Below are 19,859 nucleotides of genomic sequence, written 5' to 3' on the forward strand. Positions count from 1 at the left end.
CCTTGAAGAAGCGCTGGTGTAATTGTTTTAGGTAGGACGGAAAAAAATGGTTTTCAGGCGTATTTCGTTTTGAGGATCAGGCGCAAAAATACGCGCGGCGCATCTCGAGATACGTCGGCGTAAGTGCTTTGTGAATCTGGCCCATGGTAACTCTGGAGGAGCTGCAGACATCTACAGCTCAGGTGGCATAGGCTGTCAACAGGACAACTATTTGTTGTGCACTCCACAAACCTGGTCTTTATGGAAGTAGCAAAAAGAAAGCCATTGTTGAAAGAAAGTCATAAGAAGTCCCACAGGACTTTACGTGGCACACACCGATAAATAAAAATTAACAAAATCTATTTTATTAATACAAAATGCAAAAAATTACATACATTTAAAATCATCCATAGTACATGATTATTCAGAGATTTCTATACAAAGATCACCATCATGGAATACTTTTGGCCTAAAAAAACTGCAATGCGTGGCAAAAAACTAATACTGCACATCACCCTGAACACACCATCCCCACCGTAAAACATGGTGGTGGCAGCATCATGTTGTAGGGATGCTTTTCTTTAGCAGGGATAGGGAAGCTCATCAGAGTTGATGGGAAGATGGATGGAGCCAAATACAGGGCAATCTTAGAGGAAAACCTGTTAGTGTCTGCAAAAGACTTAAGACTGGGGCGGAGGTTTGCCTTTCAGCAGGACAATGACCCCAAACATACAGCCAGAGCTACAATGGAATGGTTTAGATCAAAGCATGTGTTAAAATAGTCCAGACCTAAATCCAATTAAGAATCTGTGGCATGACTTGAAAATTGCTGTTCACAGACGCTCTCCCCATCCAATCTGACAGAGCTTGAGCTATTTTGCAAAGAAGAATGGGCAAACATTTTACTCTCTAGATGTGCAATGCTGGTAGAGACATCCCCAAAAAGACTTGCAGCTGTAATTTCAGTAAAAGGTAGTTCTATAAAGTATTGACTTAGGAGGGCTGAACACAAATGCATGCCACACTTTTCAGATATTTTGTAAAACAAATTGAAAACCATTTATCTGTCAGGTCACCTGTGGCCAGGTGACAAATGCACCCAGATAGAGACAGGGGTGCACCGCAAGGTAGTGAACCCAATAGCAGACTGCTGCGGATGGACAGGAAACGTGAACCCAAGATTCCCCAGGGCGCGGAGTCTAAGGTCCAGCAGGTGTTCACCAGAGCCTCTAGTGGTGATGATGGCCTTCGCTGCAACTGAACCCAGGTTGCGGCCCCTGGGGTCCCCCAGGTCACGCCCTGTAGGGAGAGAGGGGAAGCAGTCACTGAGTACACAAGGGATGGTGATGGGTATGCTGAGGTCGGGGCAACAGGCAGACAAGGGTAACCAAGGGACAGGCCAAACGGTCAGGGTCACAGGCAAACAGGAGTAGTCGTAGACAAGCCAAAGTCGGTACACAGAGATATTAACGTAGAACACGGCAAGCAGGTACACAAGCTAACACACAACATTGATCAGCAATGCAGACCTGCAATGCACTGGTTAATATAGAGTTCCTGGAATGGCCTGGGGTGGAGCCATACAGGGAGGAAGAAGATAAAGGAACCCAGGTGAGGGGGCCTGGCCTCTAAGATGAACACATGAGAGCAAGGTAAGCTGCCGGAGATAACTGCATATCCATGACATTATCATTTTCCTTTCACTTCACAATTATGTGCCACTTTGTGTTGGTCTATCACATAAAATCCCAATAAAATACATTTACATTTTTGGTTGTAACATGACAAAATGTGGAAAATTCCAAGGGGTATGGTTACTTTTTCAGAGCACTGTATATGTTTTCTTTGTAACGAACATTCGTTATATATTATTGAGATGCTGGATTTGGAATTATAGCTCGATCTGGTTTATAAATGAAAATAATATTTTACCTCAACATCAACGTTAGGTGAGCTCTCCCTTGGGTCGTAGTCATACAGCGCAACCATCCTCCTTGTGGACACTGAGTGCTGCCTCCCACTTCTCCTGTTTCGCTCTGTGTCAATCATAGAATAGTTTATATGCTTCAATTGAAAACCAAGTCTCCCATCAACAATTATATCTCATGATAAAAACAACAAGCTGGACAAAGACCAACGGAGTGGACATAGAAGCTGGAATGGACAGTGATGACAATTTCCTGGACATACCACCTCTAGACCTGACTTATAAAATATTTCTCCATTAGATGATCCTCTGAGCATGACTCAAACAATGGCCACCGTTTATGTATCAGCACAAATTTATGACTTTTTGTCCCATTTTGTTCTCCAAGCTGCATCATGTTCAAAATGATCATTCATTCATAAGAGTAAGTTTTGTTCCAGCATTGACCACTGTACAATTGTGCCCAAGTATAGTTTGCTCTTTGTATGTTTTGCTGTTCAGGACGATCAGTTTGGACTACTACATTTTCCATTTTGTTATGCTAAAACTTTATTAATTAGGTTGTTTAACTTATATACTGTATATCTATAATTTATGCTCCTGGTGAAAACGTTTAATTACATTAGATGTTCCAAGCAAAATCACAGTAATATAGAGCAGAATTAAACAATATAGAAATCACTTTTACTTCAACATTATTATTTTTTTAAGTAGTCAACCGTGGCATGTGCCTAGTCTCCAACCACACCTGTATCATGTTTGCAGTCTTTGATCATCTCCTGTAGCATGCCTGCAGTATCTGATTACTGCAGTATTTCCGGTCTCTGACAGTTTTCTGTACCATTACATACAATGAACATTATGTGCGGCCCTTTGGTTATATCAGGGACTCCATTTGAGGTCCCCATATCAATTAACTTGACCACTACTGCTCTTAGTTATCCAAAAAGAGAGGCTGGAATTATTGATCTTGAAAACTAGTCCAATTTAGACTTAGCTGACACTTTACACCTTTTAAATACCTGTTAGTGGCACAAAAGTCTTTCACAGTCTAAACTTATTAGATCTGAGGTCCTAGTTCTATGTACTGTATTTAATGAGAAGGGCTGCACAATGATTTAATTGTTGTTAATTAATGCCGTAATCGCCTATAAAATATTGTTTTCTGTAATACTATGGTGTATTTTAAGCTGGCATAAATCACACTGTTATTTTAAAAATGTGTTATATTTTCATCTTTCTTTGACTTTACACGTGAATAAGATTTAGAAAGGTTAATATTTATATGACCACTTAAAAAGTAGTTGTTTAACCTCAAAAGTAGTTCAGTTTAACCTAAAGCAATCAAAGGTCATGTATAAGGTACTGTATAAATACAGTCATGTTGTGGTTAGGGGGTAACAGCAGCAGGATTCATTGTCAAAAATGATGCAAGCTCAAAGGACAAAACATGCTTGTTAGTTTAACTTACAAAAACATAGTATATTTAGACAGGTCATATTAGCTTGTGTATTAACTGAATAAAGTTAGGGTTTGTTTAGCACAGACCTCGTTTAGACTTTCTGGATCTGCGGTGTACAGAGCGAGAGCTCTCTTTGAAACGTTCACAGTTGACTTCAGGAAAGGAATGCATATAAATAAAAGAAGAGAACATATGAAGCTGTTTAGAGTTCTACTGTCAACCTAGAAACGCTCAACTTGGAAAGTGAATGTAACTGACTCGTGTTTTTGTTTCTCATCAAGTGTAAAAAAGCTTAATTTACAAATGTATGTAAAATATCACTAAAACAAATATATACTAATACTAACCATTCTAAACAATGTGCTTTATTTTACAAATTTTGTATTTAGGTAAACTGTTTAGTTCAAACAAGTATTTTTATAAATTTTTCTTAGCTTCCTTGTGAAGAAAGTGTGAAAATTGGGGCTCATGGTTAACCGTGTTTAACCACAGGAGTTAAGTAGGAAGTTCAGCAATGCAAATTAAAGCAAGGGGTATCACCAAGATTGTATCGTTTGTAAGCATGTGAATACACTCTAATGTCAAGAAAAGTTCTGCCCCTAGAAGGAGGCAACAGCCAACCTCAACAAATTTGTTTAACAAAGAATCAATTCCATTACAACAGCAAGTTGTGATCAAGATACAGGCCATTACCACAACTGAGAATATACACCAGAATTATATTCCCATCACCCTGCTAAAGAAAAAGTTGTTACCACCTTAACAACGTACATGTTAAGATCATTCAGTCACAGGGAGATCCATTTTACTCAGTCCCATGGGTTATGGCTTGTCATCAGTAGTCTTATATTAATGATGGAACAACATCTCCACATTGTATCTCATTCTAAGCCGATTTACACTGCAATCTAAACTGCAGTCTGCCTCCAAAACTCCAAAAGAGCCAAGCGCTCAAGTACAAGTTCCCATAAACAACTATGGACTGGAGCAAAGAACACACATTGTGTGCTATTGAAAGTCCACCCATTTCAATTTATCCTTTCTACAGGATATACACTTTGAAAGGTCTGTCATATAATCACAGCACTGGTCTGTCCCAACTCACGTTTTGCTCTGGGTTTTTCAGATCACTGCAATTACAAAAGTAAGGTGGTTGAAAAAACAGCCCACATCTCTGTTAACATATATCAACATAACTATCCTCATTGTAATAATATCTCATGCTTCTCATAGTGAGCTTCATCATCAGTGGTGACAGTGAAGAGTGTTTGGTATGAGATATTTACAGTAAAATTCGATTATAATTGTAATCGAATAATATTAATATAATTGAAGGAAAACAACAGAAGGTACAGATGGTTGAAAGCTATGGGAGTAGAGAATTTTACAAAAGAATACATAGTAGAAATATGGGGTACAATGCATACAACCTCCTGGCCCTAGGTAGGAGATCAATTTTAAGTGTTGCCTATTAGATATGTGCATTCCCGTTCGTACGAATGTTATTTTCGTACCCGCAGAATAATGTGTACATACGAAGAAAAATTAAAGCACCAAAATACGAAAACAACGGGATTACGAATGAGCCGCATAACGAACAACCGCAAATACGAACGAACGATCTGACGAAAATACGACAAAACGAAAACGGCAAAAGAATGAAAATTACATCTATAACAAAAGATTTGCATTCTGTATCCTGTTTGAATCCCCTCTCTGCTCGTATCCTCAGCCGCATGTCCACATGACACCTACAACAAAAGATTTGCATTCTGTATTTTGTTTGAATCCCCTCTCTGTTCGTATCCTCAGCCGTAAGTTCACACGACATCCACAACAAAAGATTTGCATTCTGTATCCTGTTTGAATCCCCTCTCTGCTCGTACCCTCAGTCGTATGCTCATATGACATCCACAACAAAAGACCCGCACTCTGCATTTTGTTTGAATCCTTTCCCTGTCCGCATCCCCAGTTGCATGCTCACACGACATCCACAACAAAAGATTTGCATTCTGTATCCTGTTTGAATCCCCTCTCTGCTCGTATCCTCAGCCGTATGTTCACACGACATCCACAACAAAAGATTTGCACTCTGTATCTTGTTTGAATCCCTTCTCTGTTCGCACCCTCAGTCGTATGCTCACACGACATCCACAAAAAAAGACCCGCACCCTGTATTTTGAATTCCTTTTTTCTGTTCGTATTTTGGATTCAACAGAATGCAAATCTTTTGCCACAGATGTCACACGAACACACGACCGAAAACACCAAAAGAAAAAGGACCCAAAACACAGAATGCAAATCCCTTGCCACAGATGTAATTTTCGTTTTTTTGAATGGGCAGTGAGTGTAGTTAGTGAAGCAGCTTCTCTTTTGTGCTGAGTAGTACAGTAAAGCCAAATAAACTTTTCTGTGGATTTTCAGTTGGCCAGACTTTTGAACCCAAAAATGGTTTTCTGATGGAGTTTAAAAACGAACAAATTTTCTGAGAACGAACGGAAAACAATCGTTTTTATGTTTGTTGTTAAAAAAGTCTGACCAAGTGTATGGGGCTTAACAATCGTTAATATGGATGAGCCGCGTGTTGAAAGTGCCGCGAATCCCGCGATATATTTACGAAAGTACAAAATGACGAAAATCCTTTTTCTGTTCGTATCTTCAGTCGCATGCCCACATGACATCCACAACAAATTATTATAGATGTCATATGAACATACGACTGAAAACACGAACAGAAAAAGGAATCCAAAACACAGAATGCAAATCATTGACGAAAATTCACGAAAATTATTGTCTAACAAGTAACGAACATGAATTAAACAGAATAACCAACCATCCCGCATGTACGAAAATAAAACGGTAACGAAAATACGAAACAATCGGAATACGAAAAAATCTCGTTGTAAGAAAAACGAACGGGAACGAACAGGAAAATGGGCGTCTTACGAAAAACTAACGGAAACGAACCTACGGAACGATACGAAACAGAACAAAAAAAAATTAAAAAAATTTCTGTGCACATGTCTATTGCCTATTTAATAATTTATAAGTGCATATATTTTATTTTATTTGAATGACTTTGTATATTATAAATGCACTTTTGAGCTTTATATGTGTCAAATGATGCATGCTTTATTAATTTTGGGTTATATACAATCATGTCACTACATCTTTAAGTGTATGTATAGACTTTATTTTTTATTAAAGTAGGGAAAAGGTACATTTGGCAGGTTAATTTTTGCTTTGTGTCTTGCCAAAGAGATTTTACTTCACTTCCTGTCTTGGAAAAGCAAAAAGAAGTAGAAGGAAATCCCAATCTTAGACAGTTGTCACCAGAACATTTGTCCCCACTAAAGTATTTTCCTTTAGTGGGGACTAACCATGGGGGACTGCAGGGGGAAGGAGGCCCGCTCCGGGTGGGGGGACGCCTCTCCCCACGACTAACGGGGAGACACGCCTCCTGGACGGCGGGCCTACCGGGGACGCCTTCCCCGAGGGGATCGGGGGACACGGGCGTCACGCAACCTCCGGGATTTTCCTTTGCTGTGTATGACAACTCTAAAATGTGGGACTGACACCTATTTTCTGTGTCAGGGACTAGGCTAATTGGAAAATTAGAGGGGTAAAACTTGCCAGTGGAGAAACAGAGAGCAATAAAAACTTAACAGAGGGTCTAACCCTTCCTGACCCTATTTACAAAATAAATAAAAACTTTTGCCGCTATATACACTTTAGTCTGAAAATTGCTTTGATCTTCTACCCCTGAAAACTTACAAGTGCTAAATTCAAGTTGGGAAAGTCAAATGATGCTATTTACTAACTTTTGTGGAATGAATTGGTTTGCGGTGTCAGTATACAGTTTTGTTCCTTGCCCTTGCTTGGAATAAGTATATTTAATTGAAGTATTTGAGCTCTGTACACAGAATGCATATTAGACTCAAGCACAAACCAACTGTAAAGAGATACAACATGGGCTAGTGTTTTCTTTGCAATGCTTTTTTTTTTTTAACAGTATGTCATAATCTAGGAGTCTAAAGTGGACAGACTTCATAAATTCTAAAACATTTCTTCAAGATGGATTTGTTTATGAATGTTATTTTTTGCTTAACATTTCATCTTTTTTTTTTTTTTTACTCTGTAATGACAGTTTTCCCTTTAAGATTTTTATAAAGTGAAAAAAATAAAAAAATAAACTTGAACTGTGAACTAAGGCGAAGGGCTACAAGCAATTATTTGGCTGATGTTCATAATAGGTCAGCTGTTGCATAAGAGCAGTGAACAAATCAAGTACACAAAAAAGCATCTGGACAGCACAACCCTTATTGTGCTTACTGGTAAATCCCAACAGGATAAACGTAATATGCAGACCAATAGCCAGTAAAAGACTTGTATCCCAGGACAGTGCAGTAAAATGGCAATAGTGGGTAAAGCGGAAGGTGAAGGGTAATGCAGACTGTATAAAACTTTGTAATACCTACCAATTTTTTCCACAGGAGTATTCAGTGGCAGAAATCCTTGTTTGACAAGCTGATCCATCATTTCCTCATCATCAGCTTGAATTTCAGAGACCATGTTACAGGGGATATAGCCAGATCTCCCACAACTTTCACCACGGTAAAAACCATCAGAGTCTTTATCACCATAAACCTGTTGATAAATTGTTTGTGTCAAGAGAGTAAAATTACTTTCTATCAAAAGGATTTAGAGATTACTTTCTAAAAACTTTCCAAAGTCAATGTATTTTTTTTAAGATCCAGTATATTTATGATGCTAATAGTGTTATATTTTTCTGAAGACAGAGTACAAATAAATGTTCACTGAATTCAGAATAGGAATCTATTATTTTTTACTTTTTGTTTGATGAACTGTCCTGGTAATTTATGATATGGCATCCTTCTATTTTAATGATACAGTACAGGACATAGGCAACTTTATATACCATGGCAAGCTTTTGAGAACACACCATCCTAGGGCACTTTCCCTATATCCCTGCCTCTCTCCGTGAGTCCTCAGTTTTTTGCCAGTGTCTGAAGGTGGTAGAATTCTTCACAGAGAAATCAGCATCACACATTTTGTTTTCTTTGTTATTTTTTGGGAATTCTTCCATCAACCCTCACTGTCTTCAAAAGTCTACGCTGAAGCATTGTATCTTGATTATTAGAACTTCTGTAAAACCTTAGGTGCTGAACCCAGACCTCACGCTGTGGGAATGGTCTGTAATGTTTATTCGGCACTGGATCCTGTGTGGGGCATTTAACTTGGAACTTGGGGTAACATGTTGATTAACTGCAGGGTGCTATAAAGTGCCAATAGCATAGTCCAACGTTATGGAACCCAGTTTGTAGACCCCTTCAGAGGTATGCCCATTCAGGTGAAGCCTGAATTTCATGTGCAGTCCAGCATCGTAGACAGGTAAGGCAGGTTTACCCTCTGACCATTATCAGAGCTATGTTTGGAATGTATTTACTTCACTGTGCAAACTTTTACTTTTACTTTGCCATGCCCCTTTGGGCACAATGAGACCTACAAAATCATGCAAAACATTACCTGTTCGTTAACAGACAGAAAGAGCTGTCTATGATGATTGAGTCACTCCTGAAATGATTTTTACTCCACCAAGAAACTTTGCTGAACTCTATCCAGTGAAAAGAGTTTGCAAAGAAATTGGCTATTCGTGTGTTTGATCCTGCCATTTCAGTCCTAAACAAACATCTCACTTTACCTATTAAAGATGTTCTTTCTTTCAAAGACTCTGCTGACAGAAAATTTGAGATGCTCTTAAAAGCCCTCTTTAACCTGTCAGGCTCATCCCTGCAGCCAGCTTTCACTGCTATTTCTGTATGTCAAACTGCAGCTGACTCAATGAATAACCAACATGACCCTGTTTTTCAGGATCATGCAGTTGCACAGCAATTACAACAACTGCCTTCTGCACTGCTATTTTGTGAAATGCCCTGAAACACGCCATGAGACAAATATCCTGAACAGCTATAATCTCCATTCATTTGCACACAATCTTATGGCTAAAGGTTTGGACAGTAAAAGCTGCCTGTAAAAGACACCTCAAACATACGTTCTTCCAATTAATGCTGATTTGGATCAGGCAGCACTACACCCAATGTGTGAAAAAAAAATCCCTATCACAGAAGTTACTTATAACACATAACACATTTAAACACAAAGGTCCTTCCCTTTTTTTCCTGTGAGTGGAGCGGAGGATTGTACCCCAATTTTTGATTGGAGCACAATTTCTGGTTAATTATAAATCGTATAGGAGTGTGGCGTCTCCTCGAGGCTCCCCTCGCTTATTCGCTTATTTTTCATCTTGACAGTTTGGAATTTTTATATGTATATGCCAGTCACGTTTTCTGAGATATATACGTTTTCCTAGTCACTTCGTTTTTATGCTCATTTATCCTATTTGAAATATTTATTTATATATACATTTCTTCACATCAATTTTTTTTATCACCTTTGTCATTCACATTGGGTTTATTAATCCCTTTGATTGGGATGTTTTTGATCATTTATTAGCGCTGTACCTATTTTTACCATTTATTCCAGTTTTGAATCAAAATTTCTGTTACTGGCGGCTTTATTCATTTATTATTTTTGGCACTCACATTTTCCTTTGTCATTATTTAGCGCAGTGTTTCCTTTATTTTTTTTATTTTTTAAAGTAACAGACTATCTAGACAATCTTCTCCTGAAGGAGTTATCAAAAGATAATTCAGCTGCCCCAAGCCTTTGGCTGGGTGCTTAACATCAACAAGTTTGCTCTCCTGTCTTCCCTGCACCTAGAATACTTGGGTCTGATCTTGGATACATCCCAAGCAAAAGTTTAACTTTCTGAAGAGCTTGTGCTCAACTACTGTGATCCAAGAGAAATCCCACAGTGAGTTTCACTATGAGCGTTCAGGGTCTAATGGCCATCACCTTCCAGGCTGTACCCTTTACCCAATTCCACTCAAGAACTTTCCAACACAGCATTCTATAAGCATGGAAAAGCAGGTTCTTTCTCTGGACTCACCCATGCTCCTATCCACCCAAGAAATTCCTTGCCCTGGTGGATCATCACTCCAGCTTCAACATTGAAAAAATATTTCCTTTCTTACAATTGTAAAGTTCTCAAGACAGATGCAACTCTGCTGGGCTGGGGTGGAGTCTTCCAGCCCTTGACACTTTAGGGAACATGGTCTAGAGAGCAAACCAAACTCCTCATCAATGTCTTGGAGCTCAGAGTAGTCAGGTTGTCCCTCCAGCACTGAACTCTGTTCTAAAGAGACACCCAATTTGGGTACATTAAGACAACAGTCATATTACCTATCAAGGGGGTACAAGGTGCCTGGCTACCTTGAAGCAAGCAAACCAGGTTCTCCCAGGGACATAATTTCACTATCAAGCGATTTCTTCAATCAACATCCGAGGAGTAGACAACTTGCATGTTAGTTATACCAGCCACCACCACTTGGACCAAGCAAATGCTCTAATTATCCCCTAGCCTCAGTTTAGGCTAATTTATGTCTTCCACTGCGAATTCTGTCTCATCTTTTTCAAAACATAGAGGAAGAGAGAAAAGTGGCGATTCTAATTGCACCAAACTGGCCAAGAAGAACCTGGTACACAGACATACTCAGACTTCTACTTTTTAAATAACAAACATGTTATACTTCCCTGCCTTGTGCAATTAAATTGCACAGAGCAGCCCTGAACCTATTCTTCTGGGGTCCCCTGCCAGTGCCCCTGGCTCCTCCTCTTTTTGGTACATTGTAAAAGGGAGGGTGAGAGGGCGATACCAATAATGGAACATTTTTTACCTTAATGCAGAGAATATATAAAGGTAAACCTTTCAATGCTTTAGATACCACTATACCTCTATACTACCCTGCTTCACAAACCCTGGGTTTAACAGCATGGCTGTTAAAACCAAGGTCTTAACCCCTTCCCACCCTAGCACCCTGCTTCAAAATCCACCACTGTATGCTGGATCTCAAACTTGATTGCAAGAACTTATGCTCCTGGACAAAAACCTCCTCATGCACTGTTGAACTCCCACTCCATCAGATTTGTAGTAGTATCCTGAGCTTTTAGACACCATGCATCTGTTGCCCAACTCTGTATGGCCACCACCCGGTCTTTTGTTTGAACTTTCTCAAAGCTTTACCATGTGCACAATCTGCTGCTGTTGCAGCTTTTGGCTGCAAGGTTCTTGATCTGAACTTGGATCCTTGACCCCTACTTTTTTCATTGTGCCCGTTGGTACAGTCCTGTTTACCTAGTTGTTGTCGATTCTTTGTATTCATTCCTTGGGGATGTTTCATGGCATACGATTAAGTTGCCTGTGTCCTGTACTGTCTGTTTAAGATATAAGCAATTTTGACTTACCTGTGAATTTGAATATGGGAGTACAGTACAGGACACAGATTACCATCTCCAACTCTTCTTGTTTATTTTGAATTGCATGCTACAAAACTGAGAACTCATGGATTTGGTTAGAGTTATAGGAGTGATGCCCCAAGGGGGCGTAACCTCAAAAGCTTGCCAGTATCCAATCACCTGAAGGTACGAGCCTATAACTCATGGTGTATAAATACATTGCCTGTGTTCCGTACTGTACTCCAAGATAAGAAATATACAGGAAAGTCAAAATGTCTCTAGAAAGAAGAGATAAGTAGTGATCTACATAGTATTTTATTGTCATTGAAATAGCCAGTTTCAATAATATAGTCCCTTGGTATTACCTGCTGGTTGTTTACAAGTTTGAACAGAAATGAATCAAGGAATTTGAAAGCAGTGCATGCTAGTCAAGTTAGATTCATAAACTTTGACCTATTGTAAAAGTATTATTTTAAAATAATCTCCACAACTTAGCTCTAACCATTTGAGGATGACTGACCTACTCACACAACAGTGAGAACTTACAGTCTTCATACTCATTGTTGTTTCCTTGTTAAATTTGCAATCCCAGAATCTGGATGTAAAGTAAAGTTTGACATACAGTTTAAGAAGTCACCTTAATTATTTGGCCCTCCTTAAAGGGAAGTTCTTCTTCTGCAGCATCTGGATTCGGGGACATGGTTCTTGGGTCATAGTCAAAAAGTGCCACAAATATTCTTGCAGGATAATCCTCCATTCCTCCATCTGTTTCTGATTCCTCATACATTTCAGATGAAATCTGCTCATGGCTGCCATAATTATCTGAAGGAAGAGTCAAAATATACACAGCAGTCTTTCTATGCACCACTGTATTGACCAACCTTTTAGACACTGAGGCAGAGTGCAAAAAGTACACAAAACGGCGCAAATCACAAGACATTTGTGAAGAAAACAAAGCCAATTTCCAATGGTCAGCATCAGCTAACTACAGGTGGAATTTATTTTGCACAGTAAGCCTGGTTAATTATGCATTTAAAAATAAAGCAGTTATGTAAGGAGCACACAAAACCATTGTAGCAACAGCTGAATATCAGGCATCTTCACATACAAATTTTTGTTAGATATGAAAGGCCAATGGAAGAAAGTGCATGCAATGCAGGATACTACACAACACATACAGCATGGCTGATGGCAATGATGGACATGAAGTTGGTGCAATCCTACCTTTCCCCTAAGCTGGGACTCTCTAGATATGTGGGAATGGAGGGAGAAGTGCACTGTAAGCCCTGCAAACATGCTGCACTGCATGCAAACGCGGTGGCTCATTGCACAGCACATTAAAGGCCAAAAAAAAAAAACTCAGTAGATCTGCAAGCCTTCAATGCATTAGAATGATCTCAGAGTTTGAAGCCTTCATTCTCTATTTCCATCAGCTTAAACTAATCTTAAAAAACGTGATTAAAAAATTATTATATATAGCGTCCTCAGAAAATAAGTGCGGATCCCAAAAAAGTATCTGACACCCAATCCTGCATAGACATAAAAGCTGAAGAATTTAAAACCATTTCTTGGTAGAAAAGGAGGAAGAAGGTTTTATTTTGCATACCGTATCTATCGTCAGAGGCCCTGGTACGGTGCGGAGACCACTTCCTGTGTCCTCCAATGCTGCGATAATAAGCTTCTTCTTTTACAGGTGAAATATTTCCCTCACTACCTGACCGAGAACGGCCACCTTCACTGTTACTGTCCATTGTAATTTCTATGGAAAAAAAGGGAAGGAGCTATTAAACATGCTCTGTGCATTCGGAACAGAGGACCATGGAGATTGGTGCCCCTAATTTACAGGGCACCTCTTCTTTAACACAAAATTTATGTTCCGTAGAGCCACTGACTGCTTTTGAACAGATTATAGCTAAATCTAATCACAGCCGCATACCAAAAATATCTAAATGTGTCCCCTTTTATGTTTTTTTTTTTTTTTTAAGATTCTTTGATGGAGCATTCTTAAATTGATATATACAATAATCCAGAGCAAGGTATGCTTCAAAAATCCAAGTGTCTTTAGCGCTAAAAAGTTTATTGGTTGTCTTCTCTGGTGATAACTGTTTTGACAAGGAATGTTAACACTGAACATATTACACTGAAACAGAGGTATATCAAACTATTGAATGTTCCCTTATCAGTGTTAAGGAGACAGTATTACTGACAAGTGACAGTCCACAATGCAGCACAAACGTTGCTTTCAACTGTGTTTGCACTGAAATAACATAGGAACATTACAACGAGGCTTTAACAAACGTCTGAAATGATCCAAGTGAATGGGTGGAATATTTACTGCTCGTGAATAATTTTTTTTGGGTGAAAATGTAACCACAAATACTGTACATCTTTTTAAACTAGGAAATGCTATTGTTTGGCATTGTATGTTTTCAAATTATCATGTCTTCAATTATTGTAATAATGGAAACCAACAAAAAAAGACCTTCATGATTACTGGGTACAAAAATGAATGTATGGTAAGTATTTTTTCATATTTTCAGAATTTTTTTTGGCGATTTTCTGGTTTACAACTTTTCATGACTGTTGCATTAAAGCAGAGTGAGTGTTAGTCACGCTAACTTATTTTAACTAGGAAGAGTAATATGAGCTAAATAGAAATCTATGTATGCATAATTTAAAGGACACTATCACTTTCCAGTTTAGGACAAAATGGCAATGTTTGGGTAAAATTCTCCCCCCTGTAACCCTTAATACTTTTCCAATGCTCCTTCACCACTTCAACTGCCCCAGCTGGTGAAAATATCTGGTGCTTTCTGGTACGAAGGCACATGTGACAGTGCTCAGGTCTATCTTTAATTGTTAGGCCTGACATTGCAACATGAAACTTGTCAACACTGTGGATTTTAGGGCCAACAGTGTTAGAGGAAGGCATGTCAAGGGAGAGCTGGCAAGGGCAGTATCAGTGGTTCAAGGAGGGTGGACTTATGCACAGACACTATCACTCCACCATAAATCAACAAGATGACAGTGACTTCAAACCATCTGATTTAGACTGGTAGCTATGAGACAACACTTATGGTCTGAGAGAACTTATATTCTTGGACACTTTGACAAATAAGGTTGGCCATTTTTTGCAAAATTAATGTAAACATAATTGAAGGTATTAGATACTATCAAATGTGCTTCAGTGGATGGAAACCAGAAGCAAAAGGTTTATGTTCATTTAAATATTGTAATATGAGCAATTTAGAAAACCGCAGACTATTCGAATTGTAGGGTATGATCAGGGCTTTTTTTCTCAGAGAATAGGTGCAGGAACTCTCTCATTTCGAGTCCCCTCTTGTCTCTGCCCCCTACCCACCTCTGAGCACCATTCCTTGGTTATACCCCTTCCTACCTCCCAGTATTGCCTCTTTTAGAGTATACAGAACCATGTATCATTTTGTAGTGCCAAGTAATTTGTATGGAATCTGTTAATGATAACAAGAAAGGATGTACATTTTATTATGTCCATTACACCCCCCCCAGCCACAATAGAATCCCAAAAGCCAGCATCAATAGACCCTCCAGCAACAATAAACCCCTCTCTCAACAGTAGATCCCTTTCAGCAATAATTTTCCCACAGAAACAATAGATCCCCCACTAGCAACAATAGACCCCCCACAAAAATAGATTCCCCAGCAGCCAGCATCAATAGACTCTACAGCATACCTCAGCACCCCTTGTCATTACATACATTCAATGCTGGAGGTGTTCCCCCATGTTCCCACTGAAAAAAAACAGCCCTGGGTATGATCATAATTAAATGGCGAAAGGTGCAATCAGCGCAAAAATATGTAAATGCAAGCTGAATACTTAAGGAAAATCACAAGATCCAGAAAAGTACATGTTATAAAGGTTAGTGCAGCGCATAAAACTCAAATGATGCAATAAAAGTGAAGCAATTAAAGTGAAAAAACCCAGAAAAAAACCTGGGCCAAAAAGTTGATAAAAATCAAAGTTCAACGTGAATAAAAAGTCCAAGAAAATGTGTGACGAACAAATTCCAGATCTGCTGAGAATTCACCAGTGACGTAGATTCAAAAACAATAAGTGATCCCTCCACCACTATAGGATTGGCCACTCTCACCATAAGACATGGACTCCTGTGTTACCAGGTAGTCATGCAAGCAGTAATACAGATACACCCGATGGCAAGTTGTCTCATCAGGTCCCACAGTAATCAGCAGCAGGATATTAAACCATGTATGGAAAAAAGATAGATCTAAGTGCTCTCCATTTCAAAATTACTAAAATGTATTGGATAAGCATAAAACTACTCACAAAGATCCGAACGATCAGTAGCATAAAATAAACAAACGACAGGTTTGTTTCACGAAAGGACGGCAGCGGGCGACGTCTGTGTGCTCCTCCCCTGTACGTGTTACGTTTCCACAAACTTCCTCAGTGGGGATTACTGAGGGATCTGATAAGACAACTTGCCATCGGGTGTATCTGTATTACTGCTTGCATGGCTACCTGGTAACACCATGCCTTAAGGTGAGAGTGGCCAATCATATAGTGGCGGAGGGATCACTTATTATTTTTGAATCTACGTCACTGGTGAATTCTCAGCAGATTCTGGAATTTGTTCGACACACATTTTCTTGGACTTTTTATTCACGTTGAACTTTGATTTTTATCAACTTTTTGGCCCAGGTTTTTTTCTGTTTTTTTTTTTTACTTTTATTGCTTCACTTTTATTGCATCATTTGAATTGTATGCTCTGCACTAACCTTAATAACATGATCATAATTAAACCTGTCATTGGCATAATGTACATGGCTATTATGCTAAACCAATATGCATAAGAATGCAACTCTTAGTTCAATAAGACTGTCACATCACTGGCAATCTTAATGATCAATTTTTAAGGGCAATACTCTGACAGCTTAGTGAACTGTTCATCCCAGTTGTGCATACTTGGCTATTTCCCAAAATAATGGAAATTATAGTATCTCAATGATCTTTTTTGGCCTTAAGAAATGTGACACTACCAAAACAGATTAGTAATCAGCAGTGACAAGCCATATTATATAAATAAGTCTCAAATATTTTAAAGTCTAAAAATAAAAATACATCTTATTTATGCATATCTATCTTTAGGAATACATTTCTATTACAAATTACAGTAGGAGGGAAAATAAAAAGTTGTATGCACTTGAAATGTAAATGGAAACAAATGGGGAGTGTAGATGAATATGGGCACAACATTTATCTGACAAAAAGTGTAACTGTGCTGTGTAATAAAAAACAAATGCTGTCCTGGTGAAATATAATTTCTTCCAAGGGATTGAATATTCAAACTGTATATATTCTTTCAAACTGTACGGCTAGGTTCACATATATGTGGGTGCAGGAATGCATGTGAATTGCACACAATATTGCGCCATCAGGCATAGGTAGGGAACCTGCACCCTCAGGTATAGTTAAAATCTTTAACTACATTTACATTAATTTTGAAAAGTGCAGGGGTGTCATTCATTTTTAATGCCCCCCCTCGCGCATCTGAAAATGAAGCACATTTTTGGGTCTGGGAAATTGTGTGGCTTTGGTACGTTGTTCCCACGTTTCTTGCATGTACAGTAGCCCTTTAAAATAAATGGGTGCTCTCATAATTCAATCTGCATCAACAGCATATGTGTGAACCTAGCCGTATTCATTGTAATACCAAATAGGTTGAGCATTGTCAATAATAACAAATACTGTTCCAATTCAAATTAAACATCACTGTTTCCTAATTAGACTGGACTATATTGTATATCTATGCAGACTAACTAAGTATCCTTTTAGGCCAACAGAAAATCTTTATTTTTTTCTTGATGAATAAGAAGAACTATAACCACAGCTGGGTCTGTTAAATTTGATTAGTGCTTGTAAGCAATACATAGCTAGCATGCATTCAATTCTGTGTATATATATATATATTTTTTTTAAAAGAGAGGAAAAGGAATTCTGTGTATATGCTTTTGAAGACAATGTGAAAATAAGCATTGCAATGTACATATCATATATGCCTTAGTTTCAGAATATTATATATATATATATATATATATATTTTTTCTTCCATACTGTAAAGTGTTTTGTATGTTAGATATTACATACACTGCATATTTAACATGTTCTTCTTATTAACCAGTAAACATTAAACTCTTTAAAAAAAAATCTTAAACTTCATAATATTTATTACTGTGTAAAGTCAATTGTAACACATTTTTCACACCATCTAAACTTACAAAGAAAGCATAAAATACACAACAAACTAGCCAACTAACCAATGGATGGAACCATCATAGGCCGTGGTCTTTGTGGCACTGTACTACCATGTGAGAACCGCTGTACAGGGCGATCCCCTCTTTCTGTTCTTCCCAAGGTAGAGTGATTACCTAGAAGCTGAACACAGGTATAAACCATAACCAATCCGTTGTACAGAATAATAAAACAAATTAAAGTACAAACTACAGATTAACGCAAAAGCTCTAAAGACAACTAGATTTTACTTTTAACTCAAAGGTTAGCTGAAAGACACATATGTGTGACAACAGTGGGGGATACCTCTTGTGACTCAAAGAAACAAATTTAATCCGTATCTATAAGCACAATATGTAGTTTTTCCCACCAGGCACACAAAATCCTTACACAGTCGAGATAATTCAATAAGATGTACAAAGCACCCATGGCAGAAAATCAGAATGCATATTATACTGCTCTTTCTTCGGAAAAGCAAATTGTATTTGCTTCCTATGAGTGCTTGGGTTTTGCACATGCCAAGCTTCCCAGTTTAGATATGGCAACATTTGCATAAGAGGGAAGGATATCCCTGACCTTGGATTGAGTCAACCAGTTCCAGGGAGTGGTGTGTGGTTTCTTTTAGGCTACCCACTTGGACAGTGACAGAAGAAAGAGGAGGATGCACCGTACATGGTTTGCAAGTCCTGCACAGCAAAATGTAGCATTCAATAAAGATCAGGTTCACTGATTTGGACATTGACTGCTTGCACTATGCCAGTGCAGCCGTATTTATGAGTTGTCAGACCACAGTGCCACAGGGAAGCTGACATCTGAACAGATTCCTCCAAATAATGCCACCCACCATAATAACCAATGATTGAGAAGCAAGTGTTATAGGACTTTATACAATCTACCATGTGTCAATCAGATGTGGGACTTTGGACTACCGAGCACTATGAGAACTAGAGGCTTCCCAGAGTGCTGCCATAGATCAGCTGAAAAGCTTATCCATTCCATGTAGTGATACAGAATTACAAAGCTGATTTGTTACCTGTAGTGCTAATGCCCATTTAAGACCCTCCTACTGTTTGTGAAATCTGACCACACCCACTATTTGATGGAATTTGGAGTGTGTGTGGGGGGGAGGGGTTTTGGGGGATCGTGATTGAGTTCCAGCACCTATTGTTTGAGAAGAAAAAAAAGCCCTGGCTTTAACAATCACCCACTCCCACCTGATGATTAATATAGTAGCTTCTCCGCTTTCCCCTGCCCAGCCTGTCAACCAACAGCACTATTTATAATGCATTTCCACTTTCATAGCCACATTGGAATAACACTTACTTTATACTTACATGTTACATGTTCTCATGCACATAGAATTTTCAAAATTACTGATTACATTTTACTTGATCTTTTTTTGAAAGTTTGGCTTTGCTATGTAGAGGGGGCTGAGGAGATAATGTTTATCATAAATAATCCTTTCTGTGGTGTATTGGCAGATCTTATTATCAATTGTAAAGTAGATTTGAATGCTGTCTGTCCCAACAAAGATCTACTAGCTGGGCTTCTGCATTCTGTGTAGAATATTCCTCTTTGTCTCTGAGGTCAGATTGAACTTCCTCTTATTTAAAAGTGTTCTTATTTTAAATGGTAGCGTGAAGTCTGCATGAGGCCTGCTCCAAACAAATAATTTTTAGGTATGTTGTGTGAATGGAAACACATAAACTTTAAAGGAACACTAAAGGTTCGTTTTTTATTAGATCAATTGATTGCTGTAAGCAAGAGCATTTAAATATCACTTACCTTGTTTTTCCTTTTGACCACCAAAATACAGTAATCCAGGT

At 38.5% G+C, this 19,859-nt stretch overlaps 1 protein-coding gene across 16 annotated transcripts in view; it reads right to left on the reverse strand.

Annotated features, from left to right (window-relative positions):
- The window catches only part of RIMBP2 (RIMS binding protein 2), a 758,298-nt gene that overhangs the window by 70,158 nt on the left and 668,281 nt on the right, over positions 1-19,859 (reverse strand). For 9 of the 16 annotated variants that reach the window (XM_040347437.1, XM_040347429.1, XM_040347423.1 and 6 more), the window contains 6 exons: positions 18,060-18,177; positions 13,351-13,503; positions 12,382-12,566; positions 7,847-8,015; positions 3,455-3,520; positions 1,912-2,015 (listed from right to left, as the gene is read on the reverse strand). In XM_040347437.1, coding sequence (XP_040203371.1) covers positions 1,912-2,015; positions 3,455-3,520; positions 7,847-8,015; positions 12,382-12,566; positions 13,351-13,503; positions 18,060-18,177 — 795 coding nt within the window. The remainder of the gene's footprint in view (positions 1-1,911; positions 2,016-3,454; positions 3,521-7,846; positions 8,016-12,381; positions 12,567-13,350; positions 13,504-18,059; positions 18,178-19,859) is intronic. The other 7 variants (XM_040347492.1, XM_040347457.1, XM_040347472.1 and 4 more) reach the window with 3 other exon arrangements.

This window comes from Rana temporaria, chromosome 1 (genome assembly GCF_905171775.1).
Source record: "Rana temporaria chromosome 1, aRanTem1.1, whole genome shotgun sequence".
In the NCBI taxonomy this organism is placed as follows: Eukaryota; Metazoa; Chordata; class Amphibia; order Anura; family Ranidae; genus Rana; species Rana temporaria.